Here is an 18,937-nt window from a genome sequence, read left to right as displayed (position 1 = left end):
CTGCCTACAAGGGTGCAGAGATAATCAATGATTTCAAAAATAAAATTGGATATTGAGGGCTGCAGGGATGGAGCAGGGTAATGGTACTGATTGGATTGCAGAAGAGGGCCAGCATGGACTTGATGGGTTGAATAGCCCCCCTTCTATAACCTCTTGTCCATGGTGCAGGCTTATTCTTTGTAAAGTCCCTGGGTTGAGTGTGTGGGTGTGGAGGAACGGTGCTGTATTAGTTGAAGTTCTTGTGATATTAAGTCAACTTTCAATCCCACTGCAGCATTCACTTCCTTCACAGATGATTCCGGAATTTCCATCTCCACTCCTTTATCTGGGAACCTATTCTATGTGTTACCTTGTGGTGTGCGGAAAGATCTAGCCTCGTCCCTCCCAACTCTGTAATCTCCTCCAACTTTACAGCCCTCCAAGCATTCTCTCTTCTTCCCAGTTCCTTTGCCACAAGTTGGTCGAGCTCTTCAGCTGCCAAAGCTCGAAGGCTCTGGACTTGCTGTCCCTGTCGAGCTGATTCATTCCCTGTGCTGATGATGCACGTCCCCACTCTTACCTCAGGAGTGACCCAGCTTCCAATTCCATGATTTGATTTATTATTGTCACGTGTATTACTATACAGTGAAAAGTACTGTTTCTTGCACGCTATACAGACAAAGCATACCATTCATAGAGAAGGAAAGGAGAGAGTGTAGAATGTAGTGTTACAATATTAGCTAGGGTGTGGAGAAATATCAACTTAAAGCAAGGTAGGTCCATTCAAAAATCTGATGGCAGCAGGGGAGAAGCTGTTCTTGAGTCAGTTGGTACATGTCCTCAGACTTTTACGTCTTTTTCCTGATGGAAGAAGGTGGAAGAGGGAATATCCGGGAAGCGTGGGGTCCTTAATTATGCTGGTTGTTTTTCCCGAGGCAGCACGAAGTTTAGACAGAGTCAATGGATGGGAGGCTGGTTTGCGTGATGGACTAGGCTTCGTTCACAACCCTTTGTAGTTTCTTACAGTCTTGGGCTGAGAAGGAGCTATACCAAGCTGTGATACAACTAGAAAGAATGCTTTCTGTGGTGCATCTGTAAAATCTGTGAAAGTTGTAGCGGACATGCCAGATTTTCTTAGTCTCCTGACTCCATCCAGAGGACAATAGAACCATAGAAATGTTACTGTGCACAAAGAGGCCATGCAGCCCAGTGTGTCTGTGCCAGCCAAAAAGTAGAGAAAAGAAACTAGCCACTTAGTTTAACCCTGTTTTGCAACACCCAATCCAAAGCCTCGCAGGTTCCAGCACTACAGACACAGGTACCTTTTAAATGAGTTGAGCATTTCAGCCTGAGCTGAGGTGAAGTATTCCAGACACCCACCACTCTCTGGGTGAAAAGCTTTTTCCTCATGTCCAATCTAACCCTCCCATCAGTCTGGTAATTGACCTCTCAGCGAGGGAGACGTGCTGGTCAGGTGCATTGGCCGTGCTAAATTCTCCCTCAGTGAACAGGTGCCGAAGTGTGGCGACTCGGGGATTTTCACAGTAACTTCATTGCAGTGTTAATGTAAGCCTACTTGTGACACTAATAAAAGTAAACTTTAAAACATTTCCGAGGCCCCTCAATTTTGTTCACCTCAATTAACCTCCTCTGTTCTAAGAAAAACAACCCCAGCCTATCCAATCTCTCCTCATAACTGCAATTTTCAAGTCCTGACAACATTCTTGTAACTCTCCTCTGCACACTCACCAGAGCAACAATATCCTTCCTGGGTCATGGTAACCAGAACTGCTCCAACTGGGACATACCCAGTGTCCTACACTGTTCCAGCATTTCATCCCTGCTTTTGTACTCAATGCCTCACCCAATAACGGAAAACACTCCATGTGCTTTCTCGACCACCTTGTCCACCTGTCCTGCCACCTTCAAGGACCTGTGGGCGTACTCTCCAAGCTCGGTCTCACTTCCTCAACATCTTTCCTTATCCACATTCTGAGCTCTTGACAATGACATCAGCAACAGCAGCCCTGTCCTCAAGGCAGATTTATTGCCTTGCTGTCAATGTTTATCTGACGATACAGTTACCAGTGTAGAGTGTCACACTCTGTGGATCTGAGAGCCAGACTCTGAACAAAGAGAATGAGCGGAGGAGGACGGTTTTTGAAATGTGTGTATAATGGTCAGGATTAGACAGAAAATCAAATGAGAGGGTCAGATCCAAATTAGAAGTTCAGAAATCAAAAGAGTTTCTAAATACAGGTGGAGAAAGATAGCTATGGTCATTGGAAACAAATACGTGATGGCTTTGTCCTGGCAGCAACTGAAGGAGAGATTGAGGGTAAAAATAGAAAAAGAAGAGAAATGGGATGAGTAATAAAACTGAGATGCGAACTGAGGGAGGATTGAAGAAAACTAGAGAAGAAGCAAGGTGATGTCAACTAAGGTTGTAGTGGCAATGAAAGTTTTAAAGTTTATTTATTGTCACAAGTAGGCTTACATTAACAGTGCAATGAAGTTACTGTGAAAATCCCCTAGTCACCACACTCCGGCACCTGTTCGGGTACACTGAGGGAGAATTTAGCACAGCCAATGCACCTAACCAGCACGTCTTTCGGATTGTGAGGGGAAACCGGAGCATCCGGAGGAAACCCACGCAGACACGGGGAGAATGTGCAAGCTTCACACAGACAGTGACCCAAGCCGGGAATCGAATCTGGGTCCCTGGCGCTGTGAGGCAGCAGTGCGAACCACTGTGCCATCGTGCCACCATAAATGGTGCTGTGAAATAACTTGGCATGTTTTACTATTTTAAAGACGCTATATAAATGCATGTTGTTGTAGCTACTAAGTTCAGATCTGCACATTAAATTCCAGCAAACGGTCAGAAAGACTTGTTTCCTCTTTGTCCCATGTGTCTAGTCAAAGAGTTACAATTGGTTAATCATTACTCATGATTTATTCAGGAAATTCAGATTTCCACCTCGCTGACCAAAAATGCTTTGCAGTGGAATTATTTTACGTCATTAGCTCATACCAATATCTCCATGGCAGATGTGAACTTAGTGTTTTAATTCTGGGTGACACAGGAAATCCTGCCTCCTTCCTTCCTCTTAAAATACTTGACAGAGAATAAAACTCAGCTTCAACATTTTTACCTAAAGCAACTTGTTTCACAGTTTATTCCTCACTGATGCGGCAAATGGGGCCTCGATTTAATATCTTACCCAATGGAGAACAACTCTGAAATTCGGCACTCCCCCAGTACTACAGTGTCAGCCCAGTCTCTGGAGTTGGAATTGAACTGAAAACTTTCTAACTCACTGGTCAGAGCGTGACCGCTGGGCCAAGGGTACACCAGGTTGTATCTGCGACCACTGGACCACGGGTACACCAGGCTTCATCTGCGAACATTGGGCCACGGGTACACCAGGCTGTATCTGCGACCACTGACCACGGGTATACCAGGCTGCATCTGTGGCCGCTGAGCCAGGGGTATACCAGACTGCATCTGTGACCATTGGGCCACAGGTAGACCAGGCTGCATCTGCGACCACTGGGCCAGGGGTACACCAGGCTGTACCTGCGACCAATGGGCCAGGTGTATACCAGGTTGCATCAAACTACTCTCAATTTTAGCTGCCAAATATTTTTTATGATAAATTAATGCCCCTATGGTGACAATGTGACCAGTGCCAGTTCCAGCAGCAGTTATCTACTGCAGCCCCCTTGCACCTATGGGAATGGCCAGATAGGCCATGGGTGAGAGTTCACGTTGATTACATTCGCCCATTTATGGGCGCAATGTTCCTTTTGTTATTGGACGCCCATTCGAAAGGCAGATATTCAAAATTTGGTCTACAACTTCATACACCACGATCAAGAAGCTGTGCCAATCTTTCGCCAGCGTACCAGAAGAACTTGTCTCAGATAATGGAACGATGTCCACAAGTGCTGAATTCCAGAACTTCATGACATCTAATAGAATAAAGTATATGTGCACTGTGCCATATTACCCCTCATCCAATGGACTGGCTGAGCACACGGATCAGACTTTCTCAGCTGGAATGAAGAAACAATCACTAGAAATCAAGTTAGCACAGTTCCTGTCAGCCTATACCGCGGTAAGAAGTCTCACAACACCAGGTTAAAGTCCAACAGGTTTATTTGGTAGCAAATACCAAAGCTTTCGGAGCTTGCTGCTCCTTCGTCAGATGGAGTGGTCTCTGTAGCCTATACCGCTACAGGAATAGCTCCAGCTGCATTGCTGATGTGTCAGCACTTGAGAACCAAGTTGAGCCTGGCGCAAGGGTGGAGACATGGCAGAGTTTTCAGAAACAGAACCGGGATTCATCAAAAGTGGAAAGAGCATTTGAGATCGATGATCCAGTTTTTGTGAGGAACTTTGGAAGCAGATCAAGTTGAATCCCGAGTGGCCAGGACGGGGCCAGTGTCCCCGGGAAGTGAAAATGCAGGACAAGTTAGTGGAGAAACCCAATGAACATTTGTACAGACGGGAGCCATCCCAGGAGCCAGTGACACTGTCTGGTCCAATTGTACCACCAACTAGTGTTGTTTGTCCAAGGAATGAAGGGGCTGATCAGCCAATGACAGGCCAAAGTGCTCCCTCAGTTAAACTGAGGAAATAATGGGAAGTGATGTGCTGGCGGGAGTCTGAGTGAAGCAGGTCCAACCACAACCACTTTGACAAACAAACCTTAACCAGCTGAACTACGTCACTCCCAGAAAAAGAGAAAGTCCCCTGACAGACTGAGTTTCTGATAAACTGTTTTAAAAGACATTCATTATTGCTATTGTTTTGAAAATTCTATGAGTTATCAATGTACTGTGTAATAAGGGATTAAAGAGGGAGGGATGTAGTAACTAGCCCCTTTAAGGGACGTGCATCGGAAAGATCATGTGACCCAATTGCCCAATGGGGAACAGGCGCGGGACCTCAGGGCGAGTGCGAGCTTTTGCAGCCAGATTGATCTTGGAACTGAGATGTTTTTGTTGTAAATACTAATAAACCTACTGTTGATTGTTAGCTCACCGATGGTCATCAATTATTGCATTTTCTACACAGAATCTTCAATTTCTCTCCCCCTCATGTATTTATCGAGCTTCCCTGTAAATGCAACTGTACCTTTAATCTCAACTATTTCATGCAGTGGTGAGTTCCACATTCTCACCACTCTGTGGGTAAAGAAATTCCTCTCGAGTTCCCTGTTGAACTATCTTTTATTTGAAGGTCTTGCAGCAGTGGGTAGCAACCTGCCTCGTTCAAATCCTACCTCAGCACGTGATGGCCGGGGAAGGTGTATTCATAACCCAACCAAAGAGCTGGAGTAACAACCTGGCAGTAAGAGCGGGAGAGATTCCTGGTCAGCCAAGTCATGGACAGAATTTTGGAGCCTCCGCCATCGCTATCCATAGCTCCAGACTACCATAAATGTAATATTGCATGTTACCATAGCAACTCTGAGTGGACTGTAACACCTTATATTTATTAAAAGTTCTGGTGTCCCCACAGGTGACAAACATCCCCTCTATGTCAACCTGATCAAAACCCTGATCATTTTGAAAGATCTCAATTAGGTCGCCACTTTTTTTTCTCAAGATGGCGCAGGAGTGAGGCGACTTCTTGCAAGCTATGCCCAACATACCTTCTAATTCTATCTTTTACTCTCGTTCTATGCTTCTAAAACTTTATCCTAACTCTTTTAAACTTTAACAATGCTTTAATGCAATATCTTATCTTTCTCTACACCCTAGCTATGACTGTAACACTACATTCTGCACTCTCCCATTTCCTTCTCTATGAACGGTATGCTTTGTCTGTACAGCGCACAAGAAACAATATTTTTCACTGTATACTAATACATGTGACAATAATAAATCAAATCAACTTCCTCATTTCTCGAGAAATGAACCCTACGGTGTTTAATCTTTCCTAATTGCTGGTGTCAGAAGCAGCCGCAAGCCTGACTGTCATGAGTTCATCATGAATATATTGCCATACTCCTGTTGCAGCAAAGAGAGTTTAAAAATGTAAATTCCTGACAGAGGTGAATAATTCCACGCTGTCAACCCACATTCCCTCATTGATGGCTCCTGGTTACTAATTCATGCAGCCAGGTACACACACTGGCCACTGTATCCTTCACAGCACCGGACAACACTGACAAATACTTGGAACTTTGCCACTGGAAATTCTCACAATGATCAACACTGAAAAGTTCGCTCTGCGAATGTAACTTTGACGGGACTTACAGCAGAAACTCCGTTTATGAATTTTGTGATGCCCATCGCAGCAATGTGTTCAGTGTTCACTATCGATGGATATTGGAAAGTTCCCACAGCTTGCACACTATGGACAGATTTCTCCCATCCCGCCCAGGATGGGTTAGGTGACGAGTGGGAGAGGAGAATCTAGCAGGAGCCAAAAGGTAGGAACCCCCCTGGTGTAAACTCATGTTGCAATTTTCCCAATGGCGGGTTAATGTAAGCCGATTTGTGACACTAATCAACTTTAAACTTTTTAAACAGTGATGTTACTACTCCTGATGTGCTGTTCACCACTCGACTGGGGCAGACCAATTCCTGCCTCTGTCTCCATACTGAGCTGGTCTTCAGGGCCAGCACCGTGCTGCTGGACCCATGGACCCTCCTGTGTCACCGAGTTGGATCAGTACTGAGCCTGGGGTTGGGGAGTCCAGGGATCTCCTTCCTCCTGGTGCCACACACCAGTGTCTATCTGGATAGCACCCTGCTGGGGCACTCATGCAGACACACCACAATGGGGGTGGAGTGCAAGGTGGGGCTCACAAATAAGAGAGTCAAAGGGACGCCACACTGCTTCCAGAGTCGTTGTGCAACCCCTTCCAGTAAACGGTAGGTCGAGGTCCACGTGGGGAATGGGCAACTCACAGGTGATGAGCTCAGATGGAGGGTGTTTGAACTGAGGAAGAGAGGCTTTTCCCTCTGCGTTTCTGGCATCCTGCATGGTCTGGGAAAGACAACTGGGCTGGAGAGAGAGGAGAGTGCTAGACTGGGATTTCAATATGGCGCCAGGACCTTTGCTGCATAGAATTCCAACTAACTCAGTCTTGAAAGTTTCAATGGACCCTCAGCATCCACAGGCATTTTGTGGAGGGGGGACAGGGGGAGCTCTTTGTGAGGAGAAATAATCCTGCTTTCACTCCGAGAGGGGCCTCCAACTAATGTCAAATCTCCCTACAATTTCACTCCTTAAGCCCCTGCACCTTCCTTGTCAATCCACACAGCACCCCTTCCAAATATACCTTTGCTGAGATGAGGCTCCCAGAACACAGTGGGCGAGATTTTCCGGTCATGTTCGCCCTAAAACCGGAAAATCCCGCCCAAGGTCAGTTGACCTTTCCATGGTCCGCTCCCTTGCCCACTCTGATTCCCATGGCGGGCGGGACGGTAAAATTTGCTCCAAATACTCTGGACTGGCTCTAACCCCGGCACTGTTCCATTGGAACATCCAATTGGATTCCAGTTTTTACCAACCTCCCAATACCCAAATCCTTTTACAGTCAGCAAAGTGCATTGTTGTAAAGAGGAGTGGGGAGGAAAGTGCAGTGGTGGAGGAGTGTGTCCAGTGGGAAAGACCAAAGCTGCTGAAGACTTGACCACCATTGAGGGGAGAGCTGGGGAAGAGAGCTGTGTGGAAAAGCCCAGAGTCACATGACTAGGGAATAAAAGCTTAATTAAGAAAGAATATAATTGCACTGGGAGACGTTCAGAGATTGATTCCTAGGATTGGAGAGCGGGGTGTTATCTTACGAGGAAAGTTTGTACAGCTTGGACCTAGACAGATTGGAGTTTAGAAGAATGAGATCTGAATTGATTTATTATTGTCACATGTATCAACATACAGTGAAAAGTATTGTTTCTTATGCGCTGTACAGACAAAGCCTACTGTTCATAGAGAAGGAAAGGAGAGAGTGCAGAATGTAGTGTTATAGTCATAGCTAGGGTGTAGAGAAAGATCAACTTAGTGCGAGGTAGGTCCATTCAAAAGTCTGACAGCAGCAAGGAAGAAGCTGTTCTTGAGTCAGTTAGTACGTGACCTCAGACTTTTGTACTTTTTCCCTGACGGAAGAAGGTGGACGAGAGAATGTCCAGGGTGTGTGGGGTCCTTGGTTGTGATCTTATGTCGTAATTATGTAATCATGTTAGATGTGATCTTACTGAAACATGACTGACAGGGTGAGTGTTGCCCACGGTCAGGGAACCAACACAGGACAATGAGGAGGGTCAGTAATGGATGAGCGAGACGTGGCAAGGAATAGGATGCAGGAGGGAGGGAAGGGATTGAGAAGAGTTTAGGGGATGTTAGAGTTCATGGGGAGACAGAGAATGCATAGGATATTAATAAAGTGGGTGAGAGAAATCAGGTCTGGAGGTGATTTTCTTCCCGCCTAATCAGTCAGAGTTCAGCTTTCTGAAGAGCAGTCAGGATCTCACACAACACAAACCAGTCAAAGCAAATGATCTTTGATCATAGTTTGTTGCTTCCATTGCATCCAAACTTGCTTTACAAGTTCCCCCTGGCCTGTTCCTGCTCATCTTATAGCCCATTCCCAGATTCAATGCCACATCTCTGTCTTCATGCAAAGCAATATTAAGAATGGAATCTCTTATCACAGTGGGTTCCTGAAGTCAACCCAATCACAGCAGCCAGACAAAAGTTATACACTTCAAAAAGCAAAATGCTCAAGAACGAATGTGATGGAAAGCGCCTTTGACACCTTGAAGTATTTTACATTAAGGAAAGGGTTTGCATTTATCTAACACCTTACACAATCACAAAGCATTATCGAGCCAAAATATATTCAAAGTGCAGACACTGAATGCAGGAAAAGTGATGGCCAATCTGTGCACAGCAAGCTCCCACAAACAGCAGTGAGATAACGATCAGATCATCTGGTTAGCACTGCTGCCTCACAGCGTCAGGGTCCTGGGTTCAATTCTGACCTTGGGTGACCTTCTTAAGTTTATTTATTAGTGTCATGAGTAGGCTTATATTAACATTGCAATGAAGTTACTGTGAAAATCCCCTTGTCGCCACACTCCGGCGCCCATTCAGGTACATCGAGGGAGAATTTAGCATGGCCAATGCACCTAACCAGCACGTCTTTCGGACTGTGGGAGGAAATCGAAGCATCCAGAGGAAACCCACGCAGACACGGGGAGAACATACAGGCTCCACACACAGTGACCCAGGTCCTAGGCGCTGTTAGGCAGCAGTGCTAACCACTGTGCCACCCTGTGTGGAGTTGTGTGTAGAGTTTGCATGTTCTTCATGGGTCTGCATGGGTTTCCTCCAGGTTCTCCAGTTTCCTCCCACGCTCCAAAGATGTGCAGGTTAGGTGGATTGGCCATGATAAATTGACATTTAGTGTCAGGGGAATTAGCAGGGTAAATACGTGGGGTTTACGGGGGTAGGGCCTGGGTGAAATTGTTGTTGGCGCAGGCTTGATGGTCCTCCTTGTGCGCTGTCGGGTTTCTATGATTCTATCTGTATTTTGTCTTGTGATTTTTGGTCAAGGGATCAATCTCTGGGAGAGATACCCCCTCCCCCACCCACTTTTTTGCCTTTAAATCATACTTTAGGGCTCAGTACAGTCGCAGTGTCAGCCTGGATATTGCCTCTGGAATGTAAGTTGAAGTCACAGGATTCTGACTCTGAGGTGAACATGTCACCCACTGAGACAAGGCAAATACTGAAATTACAAAATGTGGTCACTCCAGGAAACACAGCAGCCAAACTGCCCACAACAAATTCTACAAAGACCAATGGGATAACCCATTTCGAATGATCCTGTCCAAGGGATAAATACTGGCCAGGAAACTGGGAGATCTTCTTCACAATGTGAAATTTTTTACATTTACTTCAGAAAGCTGATGGGACACTCCACAAGCTCAGTCTCAGGACTGGCATTTGAGTCCACAAGACAGAGTCACCAACTGAGCCAGTCTGGTGTTTGAAGAAAGAGTACAGAAATGGAATTACAATTCCGATGTGGGGGGGCTAGCAAAGGCCAGGGTGATGGGACAAATGGCCTCCTCAAATAACGAGCCAACATGGAAATAAATTATCGAGTTGTCAGGCGGGGGGGGGGGGGGGGGCAGTTGGCAACACAGACAGAAGATCCCAGGATAACATTATATTTGACTTTTATACAAAGGAGGTTCCAATGACACCCGGACTAATCAGTGACCGTGCTGACAGGATAAGGAACCAAAGGTGACAAATTAACGGCAACTGAAACTAACCAAATTACAACAAACAATATCAGGAGGAAGTCAAACTTCCCTCCTTCCAGTCATTACTACAGACATCGTATGTCAACGTGAACCTCCCTAACAATCCATCAAAACTCAGGAGGACAAACACCCCAGAAACATTCCTCAATGCAGCAGAATCACCCCTTTAAGAAACGTCCTTTCCTTGAGCACTCAGATGAGGGAATCCCTTCCCCCAGCTCATTCTATCTCCTCAGGAGAACGGAGGCACCCCTGTCTGCGCTTACTCAGCAGTGCTCTTCCCGAACCTGCCTCACTTTGAACACCCAGGAAACACGCAATTCTGTTCAAAACAAAGAAGCGTTCCCTCACCACTTCCTCCCCAGGGTAAGATTTCTTTGTGACCCAATTAGACTCCTTCAGGCCAGGGAGAGGATGTGTTTGGCTGACAATCAGCCCTTTCCACTTGAAATCTTTGATTTGATTTATTATTGTCATAGTGAAAAGTGTTGTTTCTTGTGCACTATACAGACAAAGCATACTGTTCATAGAGAAGGAAATCTCTCCATCTCCCCTCAAAGAACAATACAGCACAGGAACAGGCCCTTCGGCCCTCCAAGCCTGCGCCACTGATGTGCCCACTAGACCATTCTTTTGTATCCCTCTATTCCCAGTCTGTTCATGTGGTTATCTAGATAAGTCTTAAACGATCCCAGCGTGTCTGCCTCAATCACCTTGCTTGGCAGTGCATTCCAGGCCCCCAACACCCTCTGTGTAAAATACGTCCCCCTGACATCTGTGTTGGACCTTGCCCCCCTCACCTTGAACCCGTGACCCCTTGTGTTCGTCGCCTCCAACCTGGGAAAAAGCTTCCAACTGTTGACCCTATCTATGCCCTTCATAATTTTATACACCTCTATTAGGTCGCCCCTCATCCTCCGTCTTTCCAGGGAGAACAACCTCAGTTTACCTAATCTCTCCTCATAGCCAAGACCCTCCAGACCAGGCAACATCCTGGTAAACCTTCTCTGTACTCTCTCCAAAGCCTCCACGTCCTTCTGGTAGTGTGGCGACCAGGACTGGACGCAGTATTCCAAATATGGCCTAACCATCGTTCTATACAGCTGCAACATCATATGCCAACTTTTATATTCTATGCCCCGTCCAATAAAGGCAAGCATGCCATATGCCTTCTTCACCACCTTTTCCACCTGTGCTGCCACCTTTAAGGATCTGTGGACTTGTACACCCAGGTCCCTCTGTGTGTCTATACTCCTGATGGTTCTGCCATTTATTGTATAGCTCCCCCTTACATTAGATCTACCAAAATGCATCACTTCGCATTTATCTGGATTAAATTCCATCTGCCATTTCTCCGCCCAATGTTCCAGCCTATCTATATCCTGCTGTATTCTCTGACAATGTTCATCACTATCCGCTACTCCAGCAACCTTCGTGTCATCCGCAAATTTACTGATCACACCAGCTACATCTTCCTCCAAATCATTTGTATATATCACAAACAGCAGAGGTCCCAGTACAGAGTCCTGCGGAACACCACTAGTCACAGACCTCCAACCGGAAAAAGACCCCTCCACTGCTACCCTCTGTCTTCTATGGGGAGATGCCGGCGTTGGACTGGGGTGAACACAGCAAGAGTTTTAACAACACCAGGTTAAAGTCCAACAGGTTTATTTGGTAGCAAATACCATTAGCTTTCGGAGCGCTGCTCCAGGCGGCCTTCACGACACACGACAGCGCAGAGTCGCTGAGCAGAAACTGATAATGTTCCTTTAATGTTCCCTCCACCCACATTATCTGTACCTTTAAGACCTGGCTGGCTGTAGAGATTTGCATTCTAATTAGTATTCTGTAACTTGATTTCTGTGTCTCTGTGCACTGTTGGAGAACAGATTTTCACTCCATCTGACGAAGGGGCAGCGCTCCGAAAGCTTATGGTATTTGCTACCAAATAACCCTGTTGGACTTTAACCTGGTGTTGTGAGACTTCTTACAGAAACTGATAGCCAAGTTCCGCACACAGAAGGACGGCCTAAACCAGGATGTTGGATTTATGTCACATTATCAGTAACCCCCACAGCTTGCCTCCTGGACTTGCAGGCTGTCCTGTCTGGAGACAATACACATCTCTTTAACCTGTGCTTAATGCTCCCTCCACCCACATTTCTGTATTTTAAAGATCTGGTTGGCTGTAGGGATTCGCATTCCTATGAGTATTCTGTAACTTGATTTTGTGTCTCTGTGCCCTGTTTGAGAGCACATTTCCACTCCATCTGACGAAGGAGCAGCGCTCCGAAAGCTAATGGTATTTGCTACCAAATAAACCTGTTGGACTTTAACCTGGTGTTGTTAAAACTCTTTCTATGGCGAAGCCAGTTCTCCACTCATCTCGCCAGCTCACCTTTTATCCCGTGAGATTTAACCTTTTGCACCAGCCTGCCATGAGGGACCTTGTCAAACGCTTTACTAAAATCCATATAGACTACATCCACGGCCCTTCCTTCGTCAATCGTTTTTGTCACCTCCTCAAAAAACTCAACCAAATTTGTGAGGCATGACCTCCCTCGTCCAAAACCATGCTGTCTATCGCTAATGAGATTATTCAGTTCTAAATGCACATATATCCTATCTCTAAGAATCTTCTCCAACAACTTCCCTACCACGGACATCAAGCTCACCAGCCTATAATTACCCGGGTTATCCTTGCTACCCTTCTTAAATAACGGGACCACATTTGCTATCCTCCAATCCTCTGGGACCTCACCTGCATCCAGTGAAGAGACAGATTTCTGTTAGAGGCCCAGCAATTGCATCTCTCGCCTCCCTGAGGAGTCTAGGGTAGATGCCATCCGGCCCTGGGGATTTGTCTGTCTTAATGTTTCCTAAAAAACCTAACACTTCCTCCCTTGTAATTGAGATTTTTTCTAACGGGTCAACACATCTCTCTGAGACAATACCAGTCAGCATGTCCCTCTCCTTTGTGAATACTGATGCAAAGTATTTGTTTAGGATCTCTCCTACGTCCTTTGGTTCTAAGCATAAATCCCCTCCTTTGTCCCTGAGAGGTCCGATTCTTTCCCTAACAACCCTCTTGTTCCTAACGTATGTATAAAATGCCTTGGGATTCTCCTTAATCCTGTCTGCCAAGGGCATTTCGTGACCCCTTTTTGCCCTTCTAAGTCCCTGTTCGAGTTATTTTCTACTTTCTCTGTATTCCTCCAGTGCTCCATCTGTTTTTAGCTGCCTGGACCTCATGTATGCCTCTTTTTTCTTTTTGATTAGACCCACAATTTCACTGGTTATCCACGGCTCCTGAATCCTACCTTTCCTATCCTTCCTCTTTACAGGCACATGCCTGTCCTGCAGTCCTATCAACTGCTCCTTAAAAGACTCCTACATGCCAGATGTGGATTTACCCTCGAACAGCCTCTCCCAATCAACAGCCATCAAATCCTGCCTAATCAGGCTGTAGTTAGCCTTCCCCCAATTCAGCACTTTACCCATAAGACAACACTCATCTTTTTCCATTATTATCCTAAAGTTTACAGAATTGTGGTCACTATTTGCCACATGTTCCCCTACTGCAACTTTGATGACCTGACCGGGCTAATTCCCCAATACTAGGTCCAGTAAAGCCCCCTCTCTCGTTGGACTGTCAACATATTGTTCCAAAGAGCCTTCCTATATGCATTTTATAAATTCTTTCCCGTCCAGGCCCCCAGCCCTAAGCGATTTCCAGTCTATGTGAGGGAAATTAAAGTCTCCCATTACAACAACCCTATTTTTTCTGCACCTGTCCAGAATCTCCTTACATATCTGTTCCTCAACTTCCCGTGGGCTGTTGGGAGGCCTGTAATATACCCCAGCATAGTGACTGCGCCCTTCCTGTTTCTGAGCTCCACCCACAGTGATTCGTTACCTGACCCTTCCATATTGTCCACCCTCTGTACCACTGTAATATGCTCCCTAACCAGCATTGCTACTCCCCCATCTCTCCTCGCCCCTCCTCTGCCTCGCCTAAAACACTTGTACCCCGGAATATTCAGCTGCCAGTCCTGTCCTTCTTTTAACCAAGTCTCCGTCACTGCAACCATATCCAAGTTCCGCGCAAGCATTAAGGCTCTAAGCTCGTCTGTCTTGCCCGTAACGCTCCTTGCATTGAAGCAGATGCACTCCAGACCTCCAGGCCCACTGAGGTCATCCTCCCCCAGAATGCTCTTCCTCTTAGATAGCCTTGTCTTGGCCCCAACCTCGTCCCCAGCCTCTATGCTTATTGACCTATTATTCTGATCCCCACCCCCCTGCCATATTAGTTTAAACCCACCCGAACCACACTAGCAAAACTCCCAGCTAGGATATTCGTACCCCTCCAGTTTAGGTGTAACCCGTCCTTCTTGTACAGGTGCCATCCTCTCTTGAAGACTTCCCAGTGATCTATGAATTCAAAACCCTCCCTCCTGCACCAGTCCTTTAGCCACACGTTCAGCTGTACAATCTCCCTGTTCCTAGCCTCACTAGCTTGTGGCACTGGGAGTAATCCAGAGATCGCTACCCTAGAGGCCCTGCTTTTCAGCCTCCTACCCAACTCCCTGAATTGCTCTCTCAGGACCTCCCTGCTCTTTCTGCCTACATCATTTGCACCAATGTGGACAATGACATCTGTCTGGTTACCCGCCTCTTTCAGGATGCTTCCTACCCGCTCAGAGACATCCAGAACCCCGGCACCAGGGAGGCAGACTACCATCCTGGAGTCTCGTTCACGCCCACAGAACCGCCTGTCTGTGCCTCTAACCATTTTATCCCCCACTACTATTGCTCTCCTGGTTCCCCTCTTTCCCTTCTGAGCCACAGAGCCCGATTTCGTGCCAGTGACCTGGTCATCGTGGCTTACGTCTGGAGGGTCATCCCCCCTGCCCCCCCCCCCCACAGTATCCAAAATGGTATACTTATTCCGGAGGGGGACAACCACAGGGGATACCATCACTGACTGCTCTCTCCCCTCCTCTCTGCCACCTGACACCCATCCCTTACTGTTAAGGGGGACAACCACTGGGATACTCTCTGGTACGTGACCTTTACCCTTCCTAACCGTAACCCAGGTGCCTTCCTCCTGTGGCCCTGGTGTGACGACCTGACTGTAACTTCTCTCTATTAACTTCTCATTTTCCCTGACTAGACTAAGTTCCTGCTTCCTCTCGAGCCTCTGTCACTATTAATGTTGCTTCTTCTTCAGGGTTATTAAGATTCTTTCCTGAACGTTCCAATACTTCTCAGTCACTGAAGCTTCCCGTGGATGCTCCCATCCCAGGTTATTTTTATTGGTTGAGGGCAGTGAGGGAGATAGGGCCAAGGCAGGTAGATACCAAACTACTGTGCTCTAACTGACTGATGGAAGGTGCTTGAGGGACTGGATGGCCCCCTCCCATTCCTACCCTCTTGGTGAGGCAGCCAGCCCTTGACCTCTGCTGTTGTTGTTCTCAATGACAAAGAACAAAGAACAGTACAGCACAGGAACAGGCCCTTCAGCCCTCCAAGCCTGTGCTGATCACGTTTACTTATCTAACCAGTCGCTTATATCCCTCTGTTCCCTGTTTGTTCATGTGCCTATCAAGATAAGTCTTAAATGTCACTAATGTATCTGCCTCAACCACCTCACTTGGCAGTGCATTCCAGGTCCCCCACTACCTTCTGTGTAAAAAACTCCCCTCGCACATCTCTTCCGAACCTTTCCCCCTCCGTTACCTTGAACTTGTGCCCCCTTGTAATTGTCACGGAGGTTTAAAAGTAAAACCTCTGCCAGCAGCTCCCTCACTCCCACCATCACCCTTCAGTGCCCCTTGCCACATCCCCACCTCACCAGGAACAACTCAGTCTCTGTTCCCCTCAATCGCCGGGACTGCTGCACTCACCTCACCCCCAGCCATTGCAACTCACTCACATTTTTCATCCCAACTCCATTCCACAGGAGTTAAGGAAAAAAGGAGCAAGTGTGATTGGTGTCAAGAGATCGGTGTCTCAGAGAGAGTGAAAAGGGAAGACATTCTTCAGTCCAGGCAACAGGTATCTGCTACAGAACTCACTCCAGCAAACTGCTGGAGAGACTTTGGGCTATTCAGCAGAGTAAGGGTTAATTCTCACTCTGCGGGTTCAACACAATGAGGAGATGGGATACTGCAAAGTGAAATGTCGACAGTGATACAGGACAGAGATGGACAGCAGAGAAAGACAAGAGGATGTTCTTTGCATGATATTCAAAGCAACTTTAAAGCCACCTCAAGTCTTGAATTTCTTTCATTTGATGAATGGCTTTAATTTTTAAAAGAGAAAATCAGAGTTTGAACTGATTTTTGCTGGAAAACTAGATTAGTTTTCCCTTTTCTAACAAAAATAAGTCAGCAACTCCATTCATTTGAGCCAGACCTGCCTGCACAGTCTCGGCTGAACCACACAAAGCTCCGGCCACAGTTTTACTCACTGTTCACGGGTTGATTAAAGCTCGACACTGAAGTCTGTCCCATGTTCTTCCTGCTCCAACAGCGGACCTTTTATCCTCTTTCGCATGAAGTCAGCAAATCGTCAGCACCGTCCCAGACACTGTACAGCCACAGCTCCTCCACCCATCAAGACACCCCCAGTTCATTTCACTTTCTTTTCCGCAGAGCTTGTTCCAAAAGCTCGTTCTCTCTCTCTCTCTCGCACACACACACAAATACTGATTGAAAACTTTGCCAGCTCACTCTCTCTCCCCCTCCCCAAAGCACACACCCAGCCCTGTTGCTGCTTCACTCTGCAAACCCCGTCTGTTCCTGTTCAGCTAGAATGCTTGTCATTCCTCTATGCAGATTAACTCGCAGAGGTCAGAGGGCATGGGGAGGGAGTCCCAAGCTAGTACAGCATTGCTGGAAGGCAATTTCTCTTCTGAGGATCTGTCCCTTGTACTCCGGTGGGGAAATAAACTTGGAGGGGGTGGCAGTGGAAGAGGGAGGGGGAGTGGGGAGAGAAAGGTAGGTTTTTTTAAAAAGCAAAAGGAGATTCTATAACCCCTACAATTAAAAATTGATCCAAAAAGGTAAATTTCATTATGTACAAATAGATTCATTTCATAGAATCCCTACAGTGCAGAAAGAGGCCATTCAGCCCACCCAAGCCCTATCCCCTATTTACCCTGCCAATCCACCTGACACTAAGGCGCAAAAGGTTGTGAATGTAGCCCAATCCATCACGCAAACCAGCCTCCCATCCATTGACTCTGTCTACACTTCCTGCTGCCCCGGCAAAGCAGCCAGCATAATTAAGGATCCTACACACCCCGGATATTCTCTCTTCCACCTTCTTCCGTCGGGAAAAAGATACAAAAGTCTGAGATCAAGTACCAACCGACTCAAGAAACAGCTTCTTCCCTGCTGCTGTCAGACTTTTGAATGGACTTACCTTGCCTTAAGTTGATCTTTCTCTACACCCTAGCTATGACTGTAACACTACATTCTGCACTCTCTCATTTCCTTCTCTATGAACGGTATGCTTTGTCTGTATAGCGCGCAAGAAACAATACTTTTCATTGTACGTTAATACATGTGACAATAATAAATCAAATCAAAAAATTTAACATGGCCAATACACCTAACCTGGACATCTTTGGAGTGTGGGAGGAGATCAGAGCACTTGGAGGAAACCCACTCAGATACAGAGAGAATGTGCAAACTCCACACACTGACCCAAGGCTGGAATTGAACCCAGGCGCTTTGAGGCAGCAGTGCTAACCACTGTGCCACCGTGCTACCCATTTCATATGGAGGAGCTGAAATATTCTTTTGCTGCTATCGAGGGAACAGAGTAAAATAAATTCAGCACTGGCTGAGCAGAACTTACCAGCAAAGGTAACGAGAAGTTTCATTTGACAATAAAGTGCTTTTTAAAAACAATTGCCTGCTCCAAAGCTTCTCAAATTATTTTTTTAAAAAAGTGTTTGTGAAATTCTTATTTTCACTGTTTTTTTTAATCTTCCGGTGGGTTTGACAGTATGTTGCCACTCAAGAAGCAGCAGCCACTTCACCGGCTTGGGTTGGGAGGGACGACAGACACATACCCACCCAGGTGAGGTAGCTGGAGCCTGGTGACTGGGAGAACGGCTTAAGCTCTGCTTCAAGGACATTTGCAATTGTGCCAGGAAGGCCCAAGACATTGGTTCGCTCACCTGGGAGACAGAGGGTAAAGGCTGTGTGCTGGCATGTACCACCATGATCAGTGGCTACAGCAGCTTGGCAACAGGTGCCAACACCAGAAACAACAACACCTGATACACGTGGCACTGGAGTTAGAACCTGCTTCTCACAGACTGCTCTCTTCAGCCATCAGCACCTTGTGAAGTTCCGGCAACACCAATGGATGTAATTTGCTGTCATGTCCATCGTCGAACACCAATGGAAGGGTGCGGATGTCTAACCTGCTCCCAGGCTATTGGCCACTCCTGCCCAGAGACAGAGGCCTGGGAACAGCCCCGGAGCCTGAATCTGGCCCCGGGAGCCCCAGATATTTATTGAGTCTCGAGTGTCATCATTGCCGAGTCAGCAGCTAAAGAATGGAAGACTAGGCCAGGAGGGGCCCTCAGAACATAAGAAATAGCAGGAGTAGACCATTCGGCCCCTCCAGTCTGCTACACCAT

At 46.7% G+C, this 18,937-nt stretch overlaps 1 protein-coding gene across 5 annotated transcripts in view; it reads right to left on the bottom strand.

Moving 5' to 3' along the window:
- The window catches only part of phactr2 (phosphatase and actin regulator 2), a 246,128-nt gene that overhangs the window by 136,821 nt on the left and 90,370 nt on the right, over positions 1-18,937 (bottom strand). For 2 of the 5 annotated variants that reach the window (XM_078229378.1, XM_078229381.1), the window contains exon 1: positions 16,751-17,079. The exons of 2 other annotated variants lie outside the window; for them this stretch is intronic. In XM_078229378.1, the coding sequence (XP_078085504.1) occupies positions 16,751-16,793 (43 nt within the window). In that variant the 5' untranslated portion in view covers positions 16,794-17,079. Of the gene's footprint in view, positions 1-16,750; positions 17,080-18,937 lie in introns of those variants that run through there. One more of the 5 variants, XM_078229380.1, reaches the window with a different exon arrangement.

The sequence above is a fragment of the Mustelus asterias genome, chromosome 15 (genome assembly GCF_964213995.1).
Source record: "Mustelus asterias chromosome 15, sMusAst1.hap1.1, whole genome shotgun sequence".
Lineage (NCBI taxonomy): Eukaryota > Metazoa > Chordata > Chondrichthyes > Carcharhiniformes > Triakidae > Mustelus > Mustelus asterias.
The sequence above is the reverse complement of the archived record's forward strand: the minus strand, read 5'-3'. Positions and strand labels throughout refer to the sequence as shown.